General features: G+C 40.2%; 2 protein-coding genes across 6 annotated transcripts in view; both read left to right on the top strand.

Annotated features, from left to right (window-relative positions):
• The window catches only part of DNM3 (dynamin 3), a 560234-nt gene extending 546055 nt beyond the window's left edge, over positions 1-14179 (top strand). For 2 of the 3 annotated variants that reach the window (XM_049633954.1, XM_049633956.1), the window contains one exon: positions 4387-12403. In XM_049633954.1, the coding sequence (XP_049489911.1) occupies positions 4387-4456 (70 nt within the window). In that variant the 3' untranslated portion in view covers positions 4457-12403. Of the gene's footprint in view, positions 1-4386; positions 12404-13996 lie in introns of those variants that run through there. The other variant, XM_049633950.1, reaches the window with a different exon arrangement.
• A 2714-nt stretch (positions 14180-16893) lies between these two features.
• Positions 16894-21026, top strand: part of CF1H1orf105 (chromosome F1 C1orf105 homolog) — a 55988-nt gene continuing 51855 nt past the window's right edge. The window contains exon 1 of one of the 3 annotated variants that reach the window (XM_049633963.1): positions 16894-17257. Coding sequence is in view for 2 of the 3 variants with exons in the window: in XM_049633961.1 (XP_049489918.1) it covers positions 17237-17257 (21 nt within the window). In the remaining variant the exon portion in view is untranslated. The remainder of the gene's footprint in view (positions 17258-21026) is intronic. The other 2 variants (XM_049633961.1, XM_049633962.1) reach the window with 2 other exon arrangements.

Raw genomic sequence — 21026 nt, forward strand, 5'->3', positions numbered from 1 at the left:
TGAATGGTTAGGAAGTAGACCAATGAAATGGTCTTAACAGTAAACCTTAAATGCATTTCTGGTCTTCAAGTTGGCAAACAGCATCGCTTATTAAGAAAATCACACTGAACAACTTAATGCTCCTCCTGAATTGCTTCCTAGTAGAGTTTTCTTGTTTTAGAAACAAAATGATGCCTATTCCTTCTAGGAGGGTGGGGAGGGGGATCTTTCAGGATTTTTAATTACTAAGCATATATATATATATGGGTTACTTTAACCTGAAATGGCGCATATTTTAAAGATGTCACAATTATTTTGAAAGTACATGATGGAAATTTTGTCCTTTATCCTTTTAGTCATTGATTCACCACGCAGGTATGCAGTGCCTATTTAATGCAAGGCCCTAAGGGACGCTTTTAAAGAGCTCATAATGGAGAGATTCTCCTGATTTCTTTATTAAAAACCATGCCACGAGCCAAAGATCTTGCAAGTTTGACAAGAAAAGACAAAAGTGCCAGCACAGAGCAGACAGTTACGTTCCCCTAGTGTCCTGCCTTGCTTCCTTTCTGCACTTGCCCATTACCGTTGTCTTTTTCTTGGTCCATCAGCATGATCCAAAACTGGGGATGAGATTAATGAGCAGCAGTTGGGCCATCAGAACATTTAAATCTCTCCCTTCTCTATCCCCATGATTGACCTCCTCCCTCCCATCCTCATCACATAATTTCTAATTTCTTATAACCTCATTATAGACCTACATTCTCTTACATCTTCCAAGTTTTATATATTGCAGTTGAAATCATATTTGCCCCTGCTTTTTCCACTTGAAATGAGGTGCGATAGTAAAAACCACTTGCATACTTGTCTATCCTGCTCATCTTCCACTCTGAATAGATTCTGAGTTTTTAAAAATCATGCATCATAATGCAGTTCACATAGTAGACGCTCAATAAATTTTGCATGCAACGTATAACTAGAAAGCATGTTATAGATCATCTAGTCTGAGTCTCCTATGCCTGTGATGGGGAAACTCAGGAAGTTCTCTAAAGAACTTCCGGTGGTTAGTGAAGGTACAAATTGGCAGTTGGAGCTAGAATTCATGTCTCCTGACTCCAGATCTAGTACTCTATCAGCGGAAACTCGCAGATAAACACCTCAAAACTATTCTTGGCCCCATTGGATCTGTCCCCTCTGATCTGGCCTGTACTCTAACCTAGCCAAACATCTTTGTTTAGACACTTTTCAGTCATTCATTTGTACATTATTTAATAAATTTTTATTCACTGCCTTCTTTTATTCACTGCATAATCACATTATGCTAAATGCTGAATATACATAATAAATACACAATATGTATGTGGTCTCTGCTCTTAAGGAATTTATCAGAAACTATAGGCAATAATCTAGTGAATAAATAATAATTACAAACAGGATTAAGTGCTATGAAATACACAAATACCATGAAGTGACTGGGGGCAGGGTGGTTGGAAACTATAGGATGGTCAGGAAGCACTGGGGAATGACATTTCAGCCAAGAACAAAAGGATCAGAAGAGAACTTAGTTTGTATTCGTTTCTCCCTTTGCTACAATCCTTGGTGCAAGCTATCATGCATGCAGGAAACAGCTACCAACCCACCATGCCATGTTGTATCCTGCCTCTCACTGAATTTGTAATTTAATATCCACTTAAAAAAAATCCCCTAATTAAGTCCAACCCATTATTGAATCTTCTGGTAGAGTTTCCTTCCTTCAAGTTCAAATTCTGGCCAACTCCCTCCTCACCTCCCAGAACTGCTTAATTGCTAAGAATACATTTCTATGGGTTATGTGACTATTTATCAAACTCGCTGAGGACAGGAGGCCTATTATTTAATACTTACTCCAAACATCTATTAAAAAATTGAGTATATATGTTATAGGTAACATTTCCAAAGGTCAAAATCCTACATGTCACTGTAGCTTTTTTTTTCTTTCTGCAGCAGCAATGATTGACTAACAAATATCTTTATGTAACGTAAAGATCAGTGAATACTCACCAATTGCTTCTCTTTTTACTTTTTTTATTATTTAGTTTATTTATTTTAAGAGAGAAAGAGACACAGAGTGCAAGCAGGAGGAGGGGCAGAGAGAGAGGGAGACCCAGAATTCAAAGCAGGCTCTAGACTCTGAGCTGTCAGCACAGATCCCCACGTGGGGCTTGAACCCACACGCTGTGAGATCATGACCTGAGCTGAAGTTGGATGCTTAACCAACTGAGCCACCTGGGCACCCTGTATTCATCAATTGCTTCTTACTTCTGGGGATAACTTTAATTGTTCAATTGTCAGTGGTCAGTTGTTCAGTGGCTGAATGATAAGCACACCCTGTAAGAATAGGAAGATGAGTAAGATACAGCCCGTTTCTCATCAGTGGAGGTAAACATACAAACCTAATTAGGATTCAGTGTGATGGTTGTAATAGAAATATGCTGAGATGCTTTCGAAGCAACTGTATCAAGATGGGGGAAGTAGGTCAGAGAAGACATCACAGAGGTGAGTCTTGAAGGATGGAGAGCAGGCCTAGCAGATGAACAAAACAGCACTGAGGACGTAATTGCATGGAATATCACGCTCAACACTGTATGAGGCCAGTTAAGTGGATGTGACCTCTGGCCTCTAGAAACTTCACATCAAAGGAGAAAATGATTCAGGTTCAAGATTCAGGACATAAGCTAAATAAATATGGTCCTTTTAAATGAAAACGAGAAGTATGGTGGTAGAAAGGCAGGTGCTCTCGCATGGTTTGGGAGGACTTTTCCTAGCAGGGAATACTCAAAACATTTCAGGTGGTCATGGTAGCCAGTAGCCTTTCTGGAAAAAAGAGGACTTATTTGTTTACTCAAATTAAACAACTAGTATTGAACGGTTTAATTTGGTTACTGTGCCTGTAAGGAATCTCCAGTTACACTTTAAAAAACTGAGTCCCTGGGGACGTCGGGGTGGCTCGGTCAGTTAAGTGTCCAACTTCCGCTCAGGTCATGATCTCACAGTTCATGGGTTTGAGCCCCGCATCTGCACTGGTGGCGCGGAGCCTGTTCGGGATTCTCTGTCTGCCCCTCCCCACCTCTCTCTCTCTCTCTCTCTCTCTCTCAAAATAAATAAATAAATAAAATAAAATAAATAAATAAAATAGAGTGCCTGCCTAATGATAAGACCAGCATAAGAGGTTAAATTGGAGTGCACCTTCCCAAGGAAATCTTTCCTCTAAAGCCTCTTGGACATTTTTCAGGTGCAGGGACCATAGATATCTGCCAATATCTATGGGTTTGTGCCTAAATGGTATTTATACCACTGGCCAACAATATCTCTTCTGCTTTTATTTTTTCCTTGACCGTCTAGTTTTGTTTTATAGCTTTGTGATTTTTAAACATTTTATGATTGTTTTCTTTAATTTTTTTATCTTCACTTCTTCATACCTGAGAAGGGATGTTTGATTTAATCATGCTAATGTTTCCAATGCGGAAACAACTGCAAGACATGACTATACTTCAGAAGGAATCTTTCTGAAAAAATCAATGGGAGAGTTTTATCAAGAAGAAAGGTTTAGCTTTGGAGAATTTGTTGAATTTTGCTGGTTACAAAAACTACTCCCCAAGATACTACATACAAAATCAAGTCCACACAAAGTTTACTAATACACTTAGGAAGTAAATGTAGGGGTTCAGAAAATAAAGAATATTACATGGTAAATTTGAGATTCTCACGTACAGTAATAGTTCATTCTCTGGAGTTCATTCAGCAACCTCAGCTGACCTCAGAAACACCGTTACTGACCAGAAACTGAGTGATACTCATCCTGAGCCTGTTTACACTTATTGTAGAGAACTCGAAAACCTTGATTCTCTGGTTTTCTAGGTCCCTGCAAATTAGAAGTAAAAGAATAAATTGGAGAATTCTACTGCTAAAGGCAATGAGAAGTGATAACTAACATTCTGACAGTGAGAAAAAGGAGGAAGAATATTGTTTAAAGGGAAATAAAAATTCAAAACCCAGCCTGAAGCCTAGTATATCTTATACGTTCCCGGAGTCGGCATAACCTAACAGAGTTCACCCTATGTAATCATTCTCTATTGGCGAAGACATGTGCAGTATATTTCAGATAGCTTTTAAATGATTTAATTATTATTTGAGTATTGGGAGGGACAGCCTCAGTTTTGAGAAAGATTTGCATATGAAAAAATTAGCTTATTTTTGCTTAAAAATGCTCGATGACTGAGGTGACACTGTTAAAATCATTACAGATGGCAACCACTCCTGCTGGCCTGTCTGTGCATGAGCATGTGTGCCATGACTCTCTCAGTGTCTTTGCGACAGCCTTCTGCTAGATATTCTACTTGTTTCTTTACCTTTCTCTTTCTCTCTTTCTAGCCGGAGACCACCCCCATCACCAACTCGTCCCACTATAATCCGTCCACTAGAATCCTCCCTGTTAGACTAAATGAAGTGTCTGGCATGGCAATTAATTACTAATGAATTATGCGAAAGCAACATATTTGATCAGTAAATCATGAGTAGTCGCATGTGTGGACATCAGTAGGCAAGTAACCAGTTTTACTAATGCATTATTGCTCATCTTCTTTGCTCATGGTGTATCGGACCTTTGGAGTTTGACTCTTGAAAACTGCTAACCCTTCGAGGCTTTATATGTCGTATATTGACCAAGGGTAGGTTTGTATAGCAGCCCAGTAGTGGGAGACCATTTGCCTACCCTGGCATATATCGAAATTGCTTTGGACAAGTTCCCAGGTTATCCACCAGGTAGCCCATTAAGTATAATTCTTAAGAGCTATGAGATGGTGGGCTTAGACCTAAGCCATACATACTTATTTTCCCACATTCTGTTTGGCTGACAAAAATTATGTTGTCTATTATTAATGTTTCCTCCTACTCTATAATTACCCATTATAGATCTATCCTCTTTCCTTTTGCTTTATTTCATAGGACTGCTAGGAAGTGTTGTTTTTTTGTTTTTTTTTTTTTAATTAGGACTCCTTAAGAATAAAACTTTTCCAGAAGCACAAGGTAGTTTGCAAAGGAAAAGTTAATGCATTGCTTGCTCTAGAGAGCTTTTCCTCATACCACTGTGTTTTGCTTCATGCTAGAAGCATATTCAACAGTGAATCGAAGCTTAATTTTTTGGTAGTCAGTGAGTAGATTTGGCTAGTTTCAGAGTTCAAGGAAGAAGCAAAATTTCACATCTCTAGAAGTGTCTGGAAATATGTAATTTCTTCATTCACTAATATATTCACCTCTTTATAGATTACAGTGAAGGTTGACATGGAAAATATTTAATTTTTGTACTGATCTCATTTTAGGCATGGCTAACTACACTTTGACACTAACTCCAGTTTGTTTATTTATTTACTTGGTTGGAGCAAAAATTTCTCTTTCCATACTAATTTGTAATTCCCCCGTGTAAGAATTTATCCTACTTTTAAAACCTGTTTAATGTAACTTCCTATCCATTCTAGGCTTTCTCAATAGATCTTGAGATATGGTTATCTGGGATAACCATTTTTAAAGGGAGCCCTAGAATGAAAATAGAAGTCATTTAGTAAGAGATGCCATGGTTTAAGAGCAGAGCTCACACTTTTACAGTTGTACAACTTCAGAGTCTCTATACCAGTCATTCTAAAAAAAATTTTTTTTAAATGGTATTAAGACATTGAAATCTAAAGCAACTTGGCAAATGCTAATAACATTTCTAAAATTTACAAAATCAGTTTAGCTTGGGGGTTAATAGTTCAGTCTTGAGGCTGAGTTTTGGACCATGTAGGACCAGATGATTAGCATGTAGGAAACAGCCAGAAGCCAAGTGGAATTCTGTCTGCTAACTGTTCCCAGACAGCAGAGCAAGTACTCACTGAATAGTGGCGTCCCATGACACTATTTCATATTCTACAGAAGTAAATCAGATTTCACCAACTGAAATGTCTCCCTTTGAAAGCAGCAAACATGATTTGTATGTTAACTTAACTTTAATTTCCTGTGTAGTTTATACCCAAAGCAGACACCCATAAACTATGAAGTAAAAACTTTCAACCATTATTAAAAAGAGAACTTGCCAAGTTGAATGGCATTGTTCTGAGGTTATTCTAAAGGGTTACAGCTAGCCCACTGACAATAGGGAAAAATCAGAGAATACAAGATTTACAAAAAGAACATTTCAACTTTTAAGTTACAAGTGATTGTATAAAGAACACCACCCTAAATCTTCTGACATCTTTTTTTTTCTCTTTTGAAAAAAATCTTAACTCTTTAACTCTTTTGTGAATGGAACAGATGTGCAAGATACATAATGTATTTTTAAAATAGCTGCAGCTAAATGGAAATGTGTTAAGTAAATGTCCACAGTAAAACAAATTATCTACAGTGAGGTCTTTTCATAAAATTCCCTCTTTTTAGGATTTCCTTTGCTTCTTCCTTTGAATTCTCTAAAATAGGCAGCTAACGGATTATATACTTCAGGGTTTGGCTTTGTGCTAAATGTGGTTTTGCATTTTGCTGTATTTCAAAAATTTCCTTCTGTTAAAGGAAAATATTGTGGATAACCACTGGTGTGTTCTTAGATCAGCACAAACCATGTCAAAGAAAATTGGAGATGTTTTTCCAAGTTTCTTTCCACTGATCTTATATAGTCATAAACAATGGCATTTGTCGCCTTTGGCTTTTGCTCCCAGATTATAATCCTACAGTTTCACTGTCCCAATTGTCTCTCTTTGTAGGCACATTTTTGTTCTTTTACTTGTGAGTTATTTCTAACAGAACCCAGCTTCCCTTGGAATTTCAGAAGTCATGTTGGAGAATACTTTCAGTTTGCTGCAGTACTGTGTCATACAATTAGTATGAATACCATGTCCCCAAGGTTTGCATCCTGCTAAAAGGAGATGTCAGTGTGAATGAAGTCGGAAGCTCTAAGAGGTGGGGAAAGTGCACTGATACCAGGCCTTAAGGTGGGAATGTAGCCTAATGAGCTTTCTGAGAGTTTTCCGTAGCACCCCTCATCTTTTGTGTAGCTTCCTCCTAACTGATTGCTCTGATGTTGTCTACACAGTAGATGCCTAGCATAATCAGATAAAACATAACAGTATTTTTAAGATTTGGAAAAGTGAACTGTGTATGTTTGTTTGATAGGTCTATCACTTCTTGTCACACGCTAAACATTGCATGCTTATTGACTCATTGGAATAACCGTTTACTCAATTGTGGACAGATTATTGAAATAGTATTGATTTAGGACAGATATATTGCATTTCCAGAAGTCGTCTACCAAGATTACTCTTCTGAGTATTAATCTTAGCTGTCATTTATAACACAGAAGAGCAAGTAGGGTCTGTTATTAGCAAATTGCCTACCTGTTCAGATACAAACTTGTTCTATTCCAAAACATTCTAAGGAAACCAGTTCCTGTGATATAACTGTACGCCTTCTAAACTTAGAATTGAAAAGTAGTCATGTAGATTAATTTTATGACTTTTTAGTATAGACTGTAGCCATAATTCTCAAATATGAAATGGGACCTAATACCAGTATGTGATAAATGTTGATGTTTTCTGTGTACAAACGTATTTTCTATGCATGTGTCTCTGTGTGTACAGTATATACATGGTAGATTCACTTCTGTAAGTACATGTGTCTTGTGCCCCTTTGGGTGGGTAGGTTTAAGAGCACTTGTTAAAATGCCACAAGCATGTGTGTGGGTGGTTGTGCATTGTGTATATATGCTATGTATGGGTGTAAATATGTGTACACGTGCTTTGTGTGTGTGGGTACGAATATATTTTTTAAACTGTGTTAATACAAGAGCTCGCTTTGGAGGGTCTGCCGTAATATGTGATGACAGCGGTTCATATAACTGTGATAACATACATGAGGTCTACAAAATTTTGTCCAGGAGAGGCACAAAGCTCAGAATTACTGTGATAACACGGTAGAGTAATATCCACAGACATTTGGACCTAAGTCCACAGCACTGCTATCTAAGAAGAAATTACTTTTGCCAAATGCAGTGTAAGATCTGGAAACCCACTTTTAAAGTCTGATTGAAATTATAAATTTATTCTTGGATTGCTGAGCTGAACCTTAAAAAAAGCTAAATTGGTCTACACAGTCATTTTTTCTCTATAGTAAATGTCAAAAAATAAAGTGGAGGGACAGCAATATAATAAAAATAATGGACTTTTCTGAGTAAATTTTCTAGAAATGCAGGGAAGAAGTTAATACTTCAGAGATAGGTCATCCACCCCCTCTTTCAGGTAAACATTTCTCATTTGGTAAACGAGATAAGTATTTGAAATTGACAGTAATGTCCTTACCACTGAAAATAAAGCCTAAATAGTAGGTCTCTGAACTGAGGAACCCAGTGAAAGGAGATAATATATGAGACTCAAGCCTAGTGTTTTAAATCATTCCACCAAGAGGACTGCTACCTGTGAGCTCAGAGTTTAATGTGAATAAAACTAGATGATTGTAGAGAAACGATAATTAGTTTGCTAGATCACTCATTCCTTTCTTAAAAGCTCAAATATGTCTTCTAGATAATCTTAAGTCATCCTGTCTAGTTGGTATGCTTAAAATTGCGTGGTGCTCTGTATTGTGAAACTTGAAGAATATTTTGAAACATACGTAGTATATGCTTTGCTATCTGTATATATGTGTAAGAATGTGCATATGTATGAGAGCAAGAGAGAGGGAACTCAAACAAGAGTCTCCTGTTTGTCGTAAGACCTGTTCATACTGGTATACTGGTGAGACTTCTCACCTCTCTGGTCTGGAGTTTCACACATGGCTCAGCTCAAGGCATTCATTTTTTTTTTTTTTTTAATTTTTACCCTTGGAATTCCTTAAACTTTGCTCATTGTGTAATGTTTTAAAAATTATGGTAAAAATTACTTGTCAACCTCTTGCATTGTCTGCTGCCTGTTTGATAAAAAAAAAAAAAATTATTATTCTTGTCCAGAAATTTCACCATTACTTGATGTATGTTTAATTTCCTATGTATAGCCTTTGTTTTGCTTGTCTGTTTCTTTTCTCTCCCTCTTCTGAATCAAATTCCTCTTTTGCTTTTTTATGAAGAAGCAGTGTATAGAAGCAAAATCTTAACCTTCTCTACTGATTCTTTAATTAATTTGAGCCAGAATACTTTCCACTGTCTTCTTGGCACTTTCAGGATTTCTTAATGCTGATATATGGATGGACTCTGTGAATGGAATTTTTGAAGCAAGTTTCTCAAGCCTGTATCATTCTTGAAGGTCATATGTACCTGTTGTGAAAATGTGAAGCTGTTATTTCTGAACCTGAAATAAATGATAACATTTGAAGGACTCCCCCCTTCCTCATTCTTGTATAATATATTTGAGTCATATCCATGCAAATCAGTAAAATGTGAGGCTTCTAAATACTTATAACCCTTTTGGTCAAATTGGCCCAAAATTAACAAAATGGAGAATAGCATTTGGCATTACTGTCAGTAATTTGGGGAAGGACAAGATTTTTAAAGAGAGCAAATTGGACAAATCAAAGGCAGGAGAGTAAGAGACATTTTATTTCTGATTCAAAGTCAGTGTTGAACTAGGTTAAAAAAGGACACAAGGCTTAGACAGTTGGAGGATGCAATGTGACCGTTGACAAGAGGCACCATCTTATTTTGCTAATCAAAAGGAAATGTTCATGAAAAACCCTGGGATGCAGAAGGAAAGAAAATATTCTGCCCAAATGTTAGATCCACAGAAGGCATTTCTTACCAGAAAAAAAATGAGCTCTTGACTCAACAGTTGGCCTCCATTGTTTATTCATTGGGCATTGAGAGGAGAAGTTACCCCTTAAGTTTCCTTAATATTAAGAAAATGGAATAGGAGAGTACTAAACAGTAGTTACTAAACTCATCCTCATCTTCAGTTTCCAGAGCATAGAGACTCTTTGTTACAGAGTTTTGATGATATGTCCTGTATCAACGTACATAGTCCCAGATTGAACCATCCGCCCAAAAACAGAAGACAAGAAGGGTATGGGAGAAGAGGAATGTTGGTTTATTTCCTCTCTGTGTTCAGGATACATTCATTGTGAAAAGATGAATTGCAAAAGCTGTTGTATTAATTCATGCTTTCCTGTTGTAATTTCTTTTTCATATCTGTACATCTTGCATGAATGGAGACATTAGTGCCTTCAAAGGAAACTCTTTACTGGAAAAGAGAGGATGAGAATCATGCTGTACACTTGTGGTGTGTGCGTGTGTGTGTGTGTTACTGCATGATTCTTTATTCCGAATCATTTCTAACTGGAAATTATCAAAACCAAAGGACCTGATTTAGCGAACTACTTATTTGGTAACTATTTGGCAAATTACCATTTGTAGTCTTAAAATAGCTCTGGCACAGGGGCGCCTGGGTGGCTCAGTCAGTTAAGTGTCCGACTGCTTCAGATCGTGGTCTCGCAATTCATGGGATCAAGCCCCATGTCGGGCTCTGTGCTGACAGCTCAGGGCCTGGAGTCTGCTTCTGATTCTGTGTCTCCCTCTCTCTCTGTCCCTCCCCTGCTCCTGCTCTGTCTCTCTCTGTCCCTCAAAGGTGAATAAATGTTAAAAAAAAAATTTTTTTTAAATAGCTCTGGCATCAGTGTAAATAACTCCTCAGTTTTCAAGATTGTTTTTCTGCTTATTAGCAGAATCTTTAAATTTCATACTGAGAAACCTATCTGGTATTTGGGTTGGATGGATCTCATACCCTACTTCCTAGTACTTCAACACATACCTGGCATTGCCACTTTTAAGACCGTTTGTTGATGTTCTTTGACACTGTGGCAGCCTAATAATTAGAGTACATACAAGAGATGTTGACTAAAACTACAGTCTTAATTCAGAGCTTCCCAAAGTTCATTCCGTGGGATTTTAGTAGGCATTACACAAACACAAGGGTTTCTTGGTTAAATATACTTGGGAAATGATGATTAAAAATTAAATGTTTCTTTACTAAGATTTTACAGAAGCTTTAGTATCAGATTGCATTGTGAATCTCTAAGAGTGTCAGTGTCTACAGGTTTCTCAGGCTTATCTGACCATCAATGCTTTGTTCATAAAGCACCTCACAGGACTAGTGTTGTGAGGACTGTTTCAGGGGCTTTAGGTGAGAGAGAAAAGGCACTGAGTGAGATTAGTCCAGTACAGACTGTCACTAACACAAAGTCAGGTGGTAAAATCAAATGTAAGAGCAACCAGAGTTCCCAACCCATGACCACCTTTCTGGACTTGGTCAGAGCAGTACACTGGACCCAAAGAGGAAGGTCCCATCAGATCAGGAGGCGTGAAGGCAGACTGGAGACATACATGGAACAAGTCTTGGTAAGCCTGTGGAGGACGCAGCTAACTTTCCATATCAGCTTTTTTTTCTCTTTCACTCTCCAAAAAAGAGCTCCTTTAAATTAATTACATTACCCCATTATATTCTTATAAAGGAATGGATCCAGGTTGATTTAAAATTAAAGATTAAAGAAAAATAGGAATGGCTGTCCTTCTTGACTTTCCTGTCTTACTTTCCCAAGGCTTCAGACTCACCCACTGATCTCAGATATGAGGTTTATCTAAATGACAGGCAAAGAAAGCAAGCAGAGAATGTTTGGTGAGATTGTAACAGAAATGAAAAAAGTCATTAAGACCTTCCCAGGAACCCCGCCAGAGGAATGTCACCCTAGGAAAGGATTGTAGGGTTGAGGTAGGTGGATCCAAGAGGATGTGGGTAATTCATCACTCTTATTGATAATTGAGTCTTTCATATATGAATTATGCCCATGTTTCATACATACTTTCCTGCCTCCTTACCCTCCTGTTCCTTCAATTCTTTGAAGTTATTTTTCAGAAAACGTAAAGTATAACCTGAGACTACAATCTCAGGCAGATTTGCTTGTATGGTGACTAGTAGCATGTTGACCTTTAAAATTTGTTAGCTACACAGTATTTCAGCTCCGTGTTCCAATTCAGTATTCGAACGTCCATGTCAGAAGCAGCAGCAGTATGAGGTACTATGTTTAAAGCTCTTCATATAAAAAGCCCAAATATGTTCAGCGCTTGCCTTCAGGCACTTCAGCATTGTGTAAGTAATATAGACAATTCTGGAAAGGTAGTGAAAACCCAAACCGCCACGATCCGTGATAGAACTCACTGAGCCACCGCATCTGTCATCATTGACAGTGCATTTTTGGCAATGAGAGGGAAGTTGGTCCTGGAAAGTAAAGAGGAAAAGAAAGGAGCTGCCTGAGGGAATAAATGCCACTCTGATGTTGGAAGCCAACATCCTAGCTGTCAGGTGAAATATATTCCAAGACATAGAGTTTCTGATCCTGTTTCTGGATTAGAACACCAAACGAGCTCAAACAGGAAAGTGCTTTGGCATATGTTAACAGAATGACTCTTGAGCACTATGGACTTGCTGTTCAGGTTAATGGCTCACCTCCCCACCCTGCTGAGGTAATTAAAGTGTTCTAAAGCCCCTTCCGAACTCAAAAATAGTTTCTGTTTGCTGGGCGGGTGATAAATCTCATTGAGCCTGACAGGAATTTAATTACACTTTCTTCATGAAAACACCAGGGATACCCATTACCTGGATCTCTAAAGCTAAAGGCTTGCAGACCCCCCGCAGTTGAAAGGTTACCAAAAACAAGTTCTTCATCATTTAAATGGATGAGAGGCCTCCTTAGCGTAGCCCGCTTAAATTGGACCAAAGAAAAATTGGTCTCAGACTTCAGGGAAGGTAAGATTTTTTACCACTGCTCAGAAATAGAACAGTTTTGCTCCATTAACATTTCATAGGAGATGAAAAAGAAGTTTTTGTTTTTGTTTTTGTTTTTTGTAGAATTCATTGCTCCACTCACTGAAGTCTTATGAGAGTAAGAGGGAAGTGTTCGTGTTGTCCGACACCTGGATGAATAGCCAGAGAGAAGTCCCACAGCGGGTAGGGTACGGAGCTCACCTCACAGGTCCATGACTTGCCGGAATGTTGAGTTCATTACCAATTTGGTTAGAAAGAGGAAATTAAAGTACAGATTTCTGCTGGAAACCAGTGGGAAAGTTTCATTTGGCCTGCTGTTTTCCTACTTACAGGGCTGTCCAGTGCAACGTAGAGTTTACTTTCTAGCAGCAAATCATCCAGAGAGGCTGATGTCAAAATGAAGCACAACTCTGGATCCTTATTTCACAACCGCAGGCCTGACAAGATGCAAGTCAGGCTAGGGATATGGAGAAAGATCTGGCAAACTCCATCTCATTTACCCTGGACCCAGTTCAGAATAAATCAGAACTTCAGTTGTATACAACTCTGAGACGGAATCCCAGGGTCCCATGGACCAGGCCCAGCCTTGTAGTTTCCCTTCGCCTGGAAAGGCTATCATACCAGGATATTCACCGGGAGCAGATTCTTATTTACAAGTTCAACCCCTGACATTTTCTGCATTATGATTACATGGCTCATTTGATCTTGTGACTCCTTCTAATTTCCCTCATCTTAAAAAAAATTTTTTTTTTTTAACCTATCGTATTTCTATACCAACTCTGCTCTCCCTATGGAGATTTTATAACATTTACCGAAATCTTTAGAAGGAACCAAATGTCACAAAATCAGGGCTCAGAAACAAAATACTCAAGGTTATAAAGGTATTTGGCTCTGGTACTATTTCCAGTTCCCCTGAATATGATTGCATGGGTTTATCATCCCATGGTACAAAATCATCAGATTTGGGGGTGGGCTCAAATGTTTCGTACCTAGCACAATGTCAAGAGCCAGGAAAAGTCCTGGGAACCGCGAACTCTGCCGTGTGGTGTTTTCTCATTTCCCCTGCACGTCTGCATGTTTTTTGTCTGACTTGAATTTGACTTTTGTGGGATAATTTTGCATGCTCTTATTTGGATTTCTTTTTAATTTAAACATTGTTTTCTTCCTCTGCATCTGTTTGTTGTTGTTGTTGTTATTTTGTTTTGTTTTGTTTTCACTAGGCGACCCCCTCCTGCCGTTCCAGGACGACCATCCTAACCCCCATGATTCATCTCCTTTTGTTTCCAACAACATATCTATCTGTGGTATTTAAAAGCCTTTCATTTGCACTACATGTCATATGTACATAAAAACTTTTATTTTTGATCCATGTCTATAATAAAAACAAAGTGTATTCTATATAAAAATGAAATGTGTTCTGTTTCATTTTCTAAAGAAGACCCAGATGAAAATAATTTTCAACTAAAACCAGGTAAGGTGAAAATATGTAGTTTGATCTTGTAAGGAACTTAAACTGAAAAATACTTATGTTTAAGTTCTTAAAGCATGGTTATTTAAGATGCTATTTGGTGGAGAATAATTATCTTCAATTGAAATGTCTGTCCAATGAAAGCATGAAAAGGTAGACACAAGTGTTGGCGAGGATGTGGAGAAGAAGGAACCCTTGTGCACTGTTGGTGGGAATGCAAACTGGTGCAGCCACTGTGGAAAAAGTATGGAGGTTCCTTAAAAGGCTAAACATAGAACTGCCCTATGACCCAGTGATTGCACTACTGAATATCTACCTAAAGAATATGAAGACACTAATTTGAAAAGATATATGCACCCCTGTTTATTGTAGCAGTATTTACAATAGCCAAACTATGGAAGCAGCCCAAGTGTCCGTTAACAGATAAAGAAATATGGTATATACATACATACTATGGAATATTACTCAGCCATAGCAAAGAAGGACATCTTGCCATTTGCGACAACATGGATGGACCTAGAGGGTATGATGCTAAGTGAAATAAGTCAGAGGAAGACAAATGCCATATGATTTCACTCATGTGGAATTTAAGAAACACAACAAATGGACAAAGAAAAAAGACAAACCAAGAAACCAACTCTTAACTCTAAAGAGCAAACTGGTGGTTACCAGAGGGGAGGTGGGCAGGCGGTGGGTGAAATATGGGATGGGGATTGAGGAACGCACTTGTGATGAGCAACCGAGTAAGGTAGAGAATTGTTGAATCACTATATTGTACATCTGAAATTAATACAACACTGTATGCTAACTATACTGTATTTTTTTTAAGTGCAAAAAAATGAAGTAAAACTTCTAGAAATCTAGAAAAGACACAGAAGACATAATTGCAACCTGCCTCCAGGTATCTCATTAATAATTGTTATTCACCAAAACATTTTTTCCTGTTTTTATTATTTTTCTAAACACTCTTTGTAGGAGATAAATTATGTAAGATCATGGAAAATTTTATAGGTCTGAAGCACAAAAATCTCAAACATTCTAGTCAGCAAATTCAGGGAAAAAATATATTCTTCAGAATAAAAGTGCAAGGAAATGTTGCCACCTTGAGAAGAAAGATTTCTTAATGTGTCAGTAAAGTACTGGAAGAATGGAATCTGTATGAGTTTGGAGGAACAGAACTTTTTTTATATATTAATCCTCAAATAGTGATTCCAACACTGAAATTTTAAGCTACATTAAAAAAAAATTATCCAAATAAAGTGTTTGTTATTAAGGTAATAAATACATCTGCCAAATTTGTGATCTCAGATTTTAAAAAAAGATTTAAGATTTAATTCAGAATTTTCTCTTCGAAGATTTATATGATCTAAATTACAATTTACAACTATCTCCTACTAGGTGAGATCACTTCTGTAGATGTCTCACTTTACCATATTAAGACAGAAAAATGCAGGACAGGAAAGTAAAAAATTATTCGTCAGGAATGGGGGTTTCCGTGTACTTTGTGTCTGACCTAGGCAGGCCCCAGCGAGGACAGGCAAAGTAGATGTGGACAGGACCCTCCAATTAGAAAATGGAGACCCCTCACTCACAGTGCTCTCCCTCTGGACCGTGAAAATCTTTTATAAGCACGATGCGCTCCACTCAAAAATGCGAAACTAGTTTCTCTGATTAAAATTGCACAAAGCACATTCCATCAATTTTTACTGATACGCCAGGTCCAGTGACTGTGAGTTAGAAGCACTGGCAACTAAGAAACTTCCAAGGCCCCCACGCAGGGAATCAACTGAGGCTCAAGTATTCCTGGGGGTGACTGGGTTGCTGCAGAATGAAGCACAGTGTGCAGCCCTTGGCCTTGCCTCCACTCCAGCCTCCACCTCCAGCCCAGCCATTTGAGTTTTTAAATAATATTGGCCAGCATCCCCATCCCAACAGAGACAATGTTCCCTGATTATTTCATATCACCTCCTCAAACAAACAAAAAAGAGGTTGGCAACGGGAAGGTTTTTCACCAATTCATCTTTTTTAGGTTATTTGGTACTTTTCCACTTTGTCCTAAACATGATCTTACTTTTATGTACAGTGTTACACAGTTTAGATGTTTAAAGCTTAAGTTGACCTGATGAACAATGAGAAAGGAAAACCCAAATTACAGAATAAAATGATTCCCTAGGAATCTTGCACAGTCTCAACAAAAGTACAGTCCCTTCCTCACATTGAATAGGCAAGAAAAAAGGGGGTGAGTGGAGGGTAGGGCTGGGGGCAGAAGCAGCCTGCAGTAACATTAAACTGTGGTAAGGTTTGTTCATATTTATTTACTATCCTTAGTGTTTCTGTGTTTCATGATGTACCCTTCCCCAACTCTCCCGGCCCCCACCACCACCCTCAATATTTGATAGGGTTTAAAAAGTACTGCGTTCTTCAGAGTTGAACATAACTCGGGATCATCATGAGAAAACGTTTTACCTTTTACAAACATACCATCTCTTAAATGTTCTCGTCCCAATATTTATGTGTCAAACATTCCTTGGATTCATAATAGTGTCCTATTAAGTGGTCTGGGAGCACCCAGCGAAGTAACAGGATAAAAGCAGCTTACAAAATAGCAGTAAGCTATTACTGCATGGTGCTATGACAGGAGAAAATGTGAGTCATTTTCCCAGGGAGAACTGTTACGGACTTCAGTGCTGAAGAAGCCACTTAGGTTCTAGAACCGAAATTATCCAGTGCAAGCTAACATTCCAGAACATGGTGACTCTGACCTCTGACAAAGAAAGGAACAACAGAACTCATTTCGGCCAATCAGAAACCAAAGTTTTCATTTCTAAGTGTTGGCTGAGGAGAGGCCAGCGGAACTGAAACTGAAGTAGTCCGTGCCCTTTGCCTTGGCTTCTGACAGAAAGGCTTTAGAATCAGAAGGCAGCACCCTTACTGGAAGCAGTGAGGGAGGTCCCCCCAGTCTCCAGCTAGAAGAATCCAGGACATCTGAGAGATGGAGAAAAGAGAACTGAAGGTAGGAAAAAATAAAACTTCCAATCCTTCCCTTGGGGAGTTTCACTGGTAAATAAATGCAGACCACATATACACGGAGGGGTATTTCACCAAATGGCCTTGACACTAGAAGCCGAAAGGAGATGACGAAATAACGTCTACTCTTCCTTTACAGACACGGATACTTTCGGTGGGCTTGGAGCAGGATACATTTTGATCCTCTTTTAACACAGAGTTTGAAAATTGTTTTAACATCTGTTTCATAACTCGGCATGAAGTAGGATTAAAAAAAAATAAAACCCTCAACTGATACTGGGGTCTCTCATCCAGCTCCATGAGATTCTGAAGTAAACCTTTACAACTGCGAGTCCGTTTTAAAAACATGAACCTCACCCACCGGAAGATAAAGATTGCTGAAAAAAAAAAAAAAATAGTAACTTCTGTATCCCTTTATAATACTACAGCGTCTCAATCTGCATAAATCAAATGGAGCTGGTGACACTTCACTACCAGACGCCCCCGTTTACAGGACATGTTAGCCAGCATACTAGACCCACAGTTTTGGTTTATTATACTATAAGATACTATTGAAGCGGATTAGATGGCTGGCTGTGGGATGAGCCGAGACTAATCTGCTACTCCCGTACTGTTTCTAATCAAATCGAATTTCACAGTACTTTATACCAGATCCCGATTTCTAGCCCCAGTCTACATCGTCAGTGAACCTCAGGAACAAGAGCCCTGGGCAGGCAGAGAGCAAACAAAGCCTTAGCAAACTCCCCGGGGCGTCAATGAGACTTAAGGATCCTCAAGACAGTAATGGGGAAGACACTGATGTGGGTTTTCTCTCTCAAAACAGTTGCTAACAAAGTATATTTTTGAAGCTTCATATGACACTTGAAAAACCAGGCGTTCTGGCTCTTCGGGTCTGTATCTTCTCCCAGCTCCTGTCTCTGCTGCGGGTGCGTTTCAGAAGGCATCGAGAGCAAGTCAGAGCCAAGGAGACAGCTCCTTCTGCCTGCCGCCTTTTTCTCTTTTAAAGACAAAAATACTCTCAGCTTGCATACACAAAAGCCGCCAGGGGCCTGAAGATCTGTTTATTTTGCAATTTACAAAGAGTGGGAGGCCCACAGTGTTCTCAGTGAGCAGAGTCCAAATGTTACTTGGGCTCCGCACAAGGCCACAGGGCCGGCCCGGAGTGGGGACCGGGGAGCCCGCAGAGCTTGGGAAAGCAGAGGCAGCCACCGAGCCAGCTTTTTACGGGGACCCGAGGGACCACAGTTTCCGTCGACCTCGGCATTGGCAAAATCAATCCGTTCCATTGTCCCGGCAACATATGGTCAAGGGATTGTAGAGCGAGTCTGTGTAGGGCACAGGACCTCAGGCTGATCCTGGGTGTCATTTGAACCCAGGTGCCAATTGGTGCCACATGGTGGCAGGAAAAACCACTTGCCCGTGTGAGCCCCTTCCCCGGGCACTTTTGCCCCTGTGTCACCTGATGGGAGTGAGGGGCACCATGGTGGTCCCAGGCCCCTGGTGCTGAGCAGATGACGGGCATTTGGGAAACAGATGCTTCCTAACTACCTCATCTCTGGGGGATCCCTCGTCAATCACAGTGATGTATCTGGGAAGGAAATGGTATTTTGGTTTGGTTGGTGATTGCTGTGGTCTCCCAAGGTAAACAAACCACCATTAATCACACCTGTGAGCTGGCAAAGAAAAAAAACACCGGCCAGAAGCATGAGCCTGGTGGAAGCTAGCTGCTCCTACAGGTGTTCAGTGGTTTCTGCTCCGCCTCTGCCCCGCTGCTCAGCTGTCCAGAGCCCTCCCTGTGGTCACAGCAGGGAGCCTCCTCAGGCCCGACTGTCCACAGGACCTTGATCAAACTCTGGCTCTCATCTACGCTCTGCTCACTTTACCCAAAATCAAACTTACTTTTTTTTTTTTTTTTAACGTTTTATTTATTTTTGAGACAGGGAGAGACAGAGCATGAACAGGGGAGGGTCAGAGAGAGGGAGACACAGAATAGGAAGCAGGCTCCAGGCTCTGAGCCATCAGCCCAGAGCCCGATGCGGGGCTCGAACCCACGGACCGCGAGATCGTGACCTGAGCCGAAGTCGGCCGCTTAACCGACTGAGCCACCCAGGCGCCCCAAAATCAAACTTTCTAGAACACTACAAATGGCACCGCCCCACCGTCGGAAGTTGACCCAGTTCTCAGGAGGTTCGTGTCATTACCCCCAAAAGGCTCTTGCTAAAATGTGCCATTACCTGGAGAATTTGCACATTAATTCCATTAGCAAGCAATACTAACATATTCACGATGACATGAGGAAGCCTGTGCACTAAGACCGCACCCCATTCAAGGTAAACAGGAGCCCCCACCCCCAACACATGCATTCTCCACACCATCTGTCTTGAACCCACGAGGACTCTCATTATGGGTCCTTTACCCAGCCTACGTCAGTCTTGCAAGACGGCCAGGTCACCCCCCTCCCCAGCACTCTCAACACAGTTCCGTACACACCCATCCTGTGCTGCCCTCTCGCCCTCCTCAACTTCGGAAACCCTTACACCGTGCCCTCTGTAATCTGCTTGCCACGGTCAGCAAAATCCCCTGTATCTTCAACCTGTTGTGTGGATGTGCCTTCCATCTCCTTGCTCTAACACAACCAGAATCTCTTCTCAGGGCACAGCTCCCCCTGCAGCCCTCTCGTCTCCCACAGCCCCTCACACTGCTGAACCCGAGTGGGGTAGGCACTCCTGTTGTCCACTTTTTCTTTCACCATCTTCCTCCCTCCTCCCTAAAACCCTCAGCTTTGAACCTCATGGCATCAGACTATCGCACATACTACCCTTCACTGTTCCTCTGACCCACCAGCCCCTAGTTCGCTTTCCCCGATTCCCTGAGGATTTTAACTCCTGTTGCCCTGCCACTGTCTCCAGTACTCTTCCTGTCTTCATTCTTGGGGATTTCACATGTGTGTAAATTATCCTTGCAACATCCCACCCCATCCATCCCGCCTTTTCTCTTGGTCTTAATTTCTCCATTGATATTGTCCTTCACTCTACCTCAGCTACTCACTCCCAAAGTTAAAACCTTGTCTTTATTCTCTGATCTTCACTTCCTATCCTTCTAGCTGCTTGAACCTCCAATTCATCGACCTTCCCCGTCCCTCCTCAGGGACGAGTGTCCTTCGCCCCTGTTAAGGTTCACTCTCCTTCTTACCCAACTAAAATGCCACGGTCAATCGTTATAATTGTGCCCATGCACATATACTTTTCTCCCTTGTCCTTCTCTCAATTTGATAAAACCACCACCCCAGAGACATTCAACTCTCCATCCACTCTGGTTTGCACATGGTCTGGAAAACACACACAACACCCTAACTGGTTTCACTTTAAAGTCATGATCTCCATGCTCAAGTGAGCCTTTAATCCTGCTGAGCAATGACACTAGCCATCCCTAGTTCATTCACTGCCCCGAAGTACTAAACTATTTCCTACCTTCTCTCTCCTCACTCCCCCATCATTTCATCCCTCGTTCTCACTCTCAGCTGATTCTGTCTCCTACTTCTTAGGAAAATTGAAGCACTCAGAAAAGAACTTCTGGAAATCCCCATCACCTCCTCTACCCACTTAGCAGCCACCCTTCCACAAGCGTCTGTATCTTATGTACTCTGCCGCCCACCTGTTACCATAGTAACTATCTTGTCCTCTGTCTGAAGCCAGCCCCCCAACTGGTGCACTAGACCCCTTCTCCTCTCAAATGCTCACTCGTAATCCTACCTT

The sequence above is a fragment of the Panthera uncia genome, chromosome F1, assembly GCF_023721935.1.
Source record: "Panthera uncia isolate 11264 chromosome F1, Puncia_PCG_1.0, whole genome shotgun sequence".
NCBI classification, from domain to species: domain Eukaryota; kingdom Metazoa; phylum Chordata; class Mammalia; order Carnivora; family Felidae; genus Panthera; species Panthera uncia.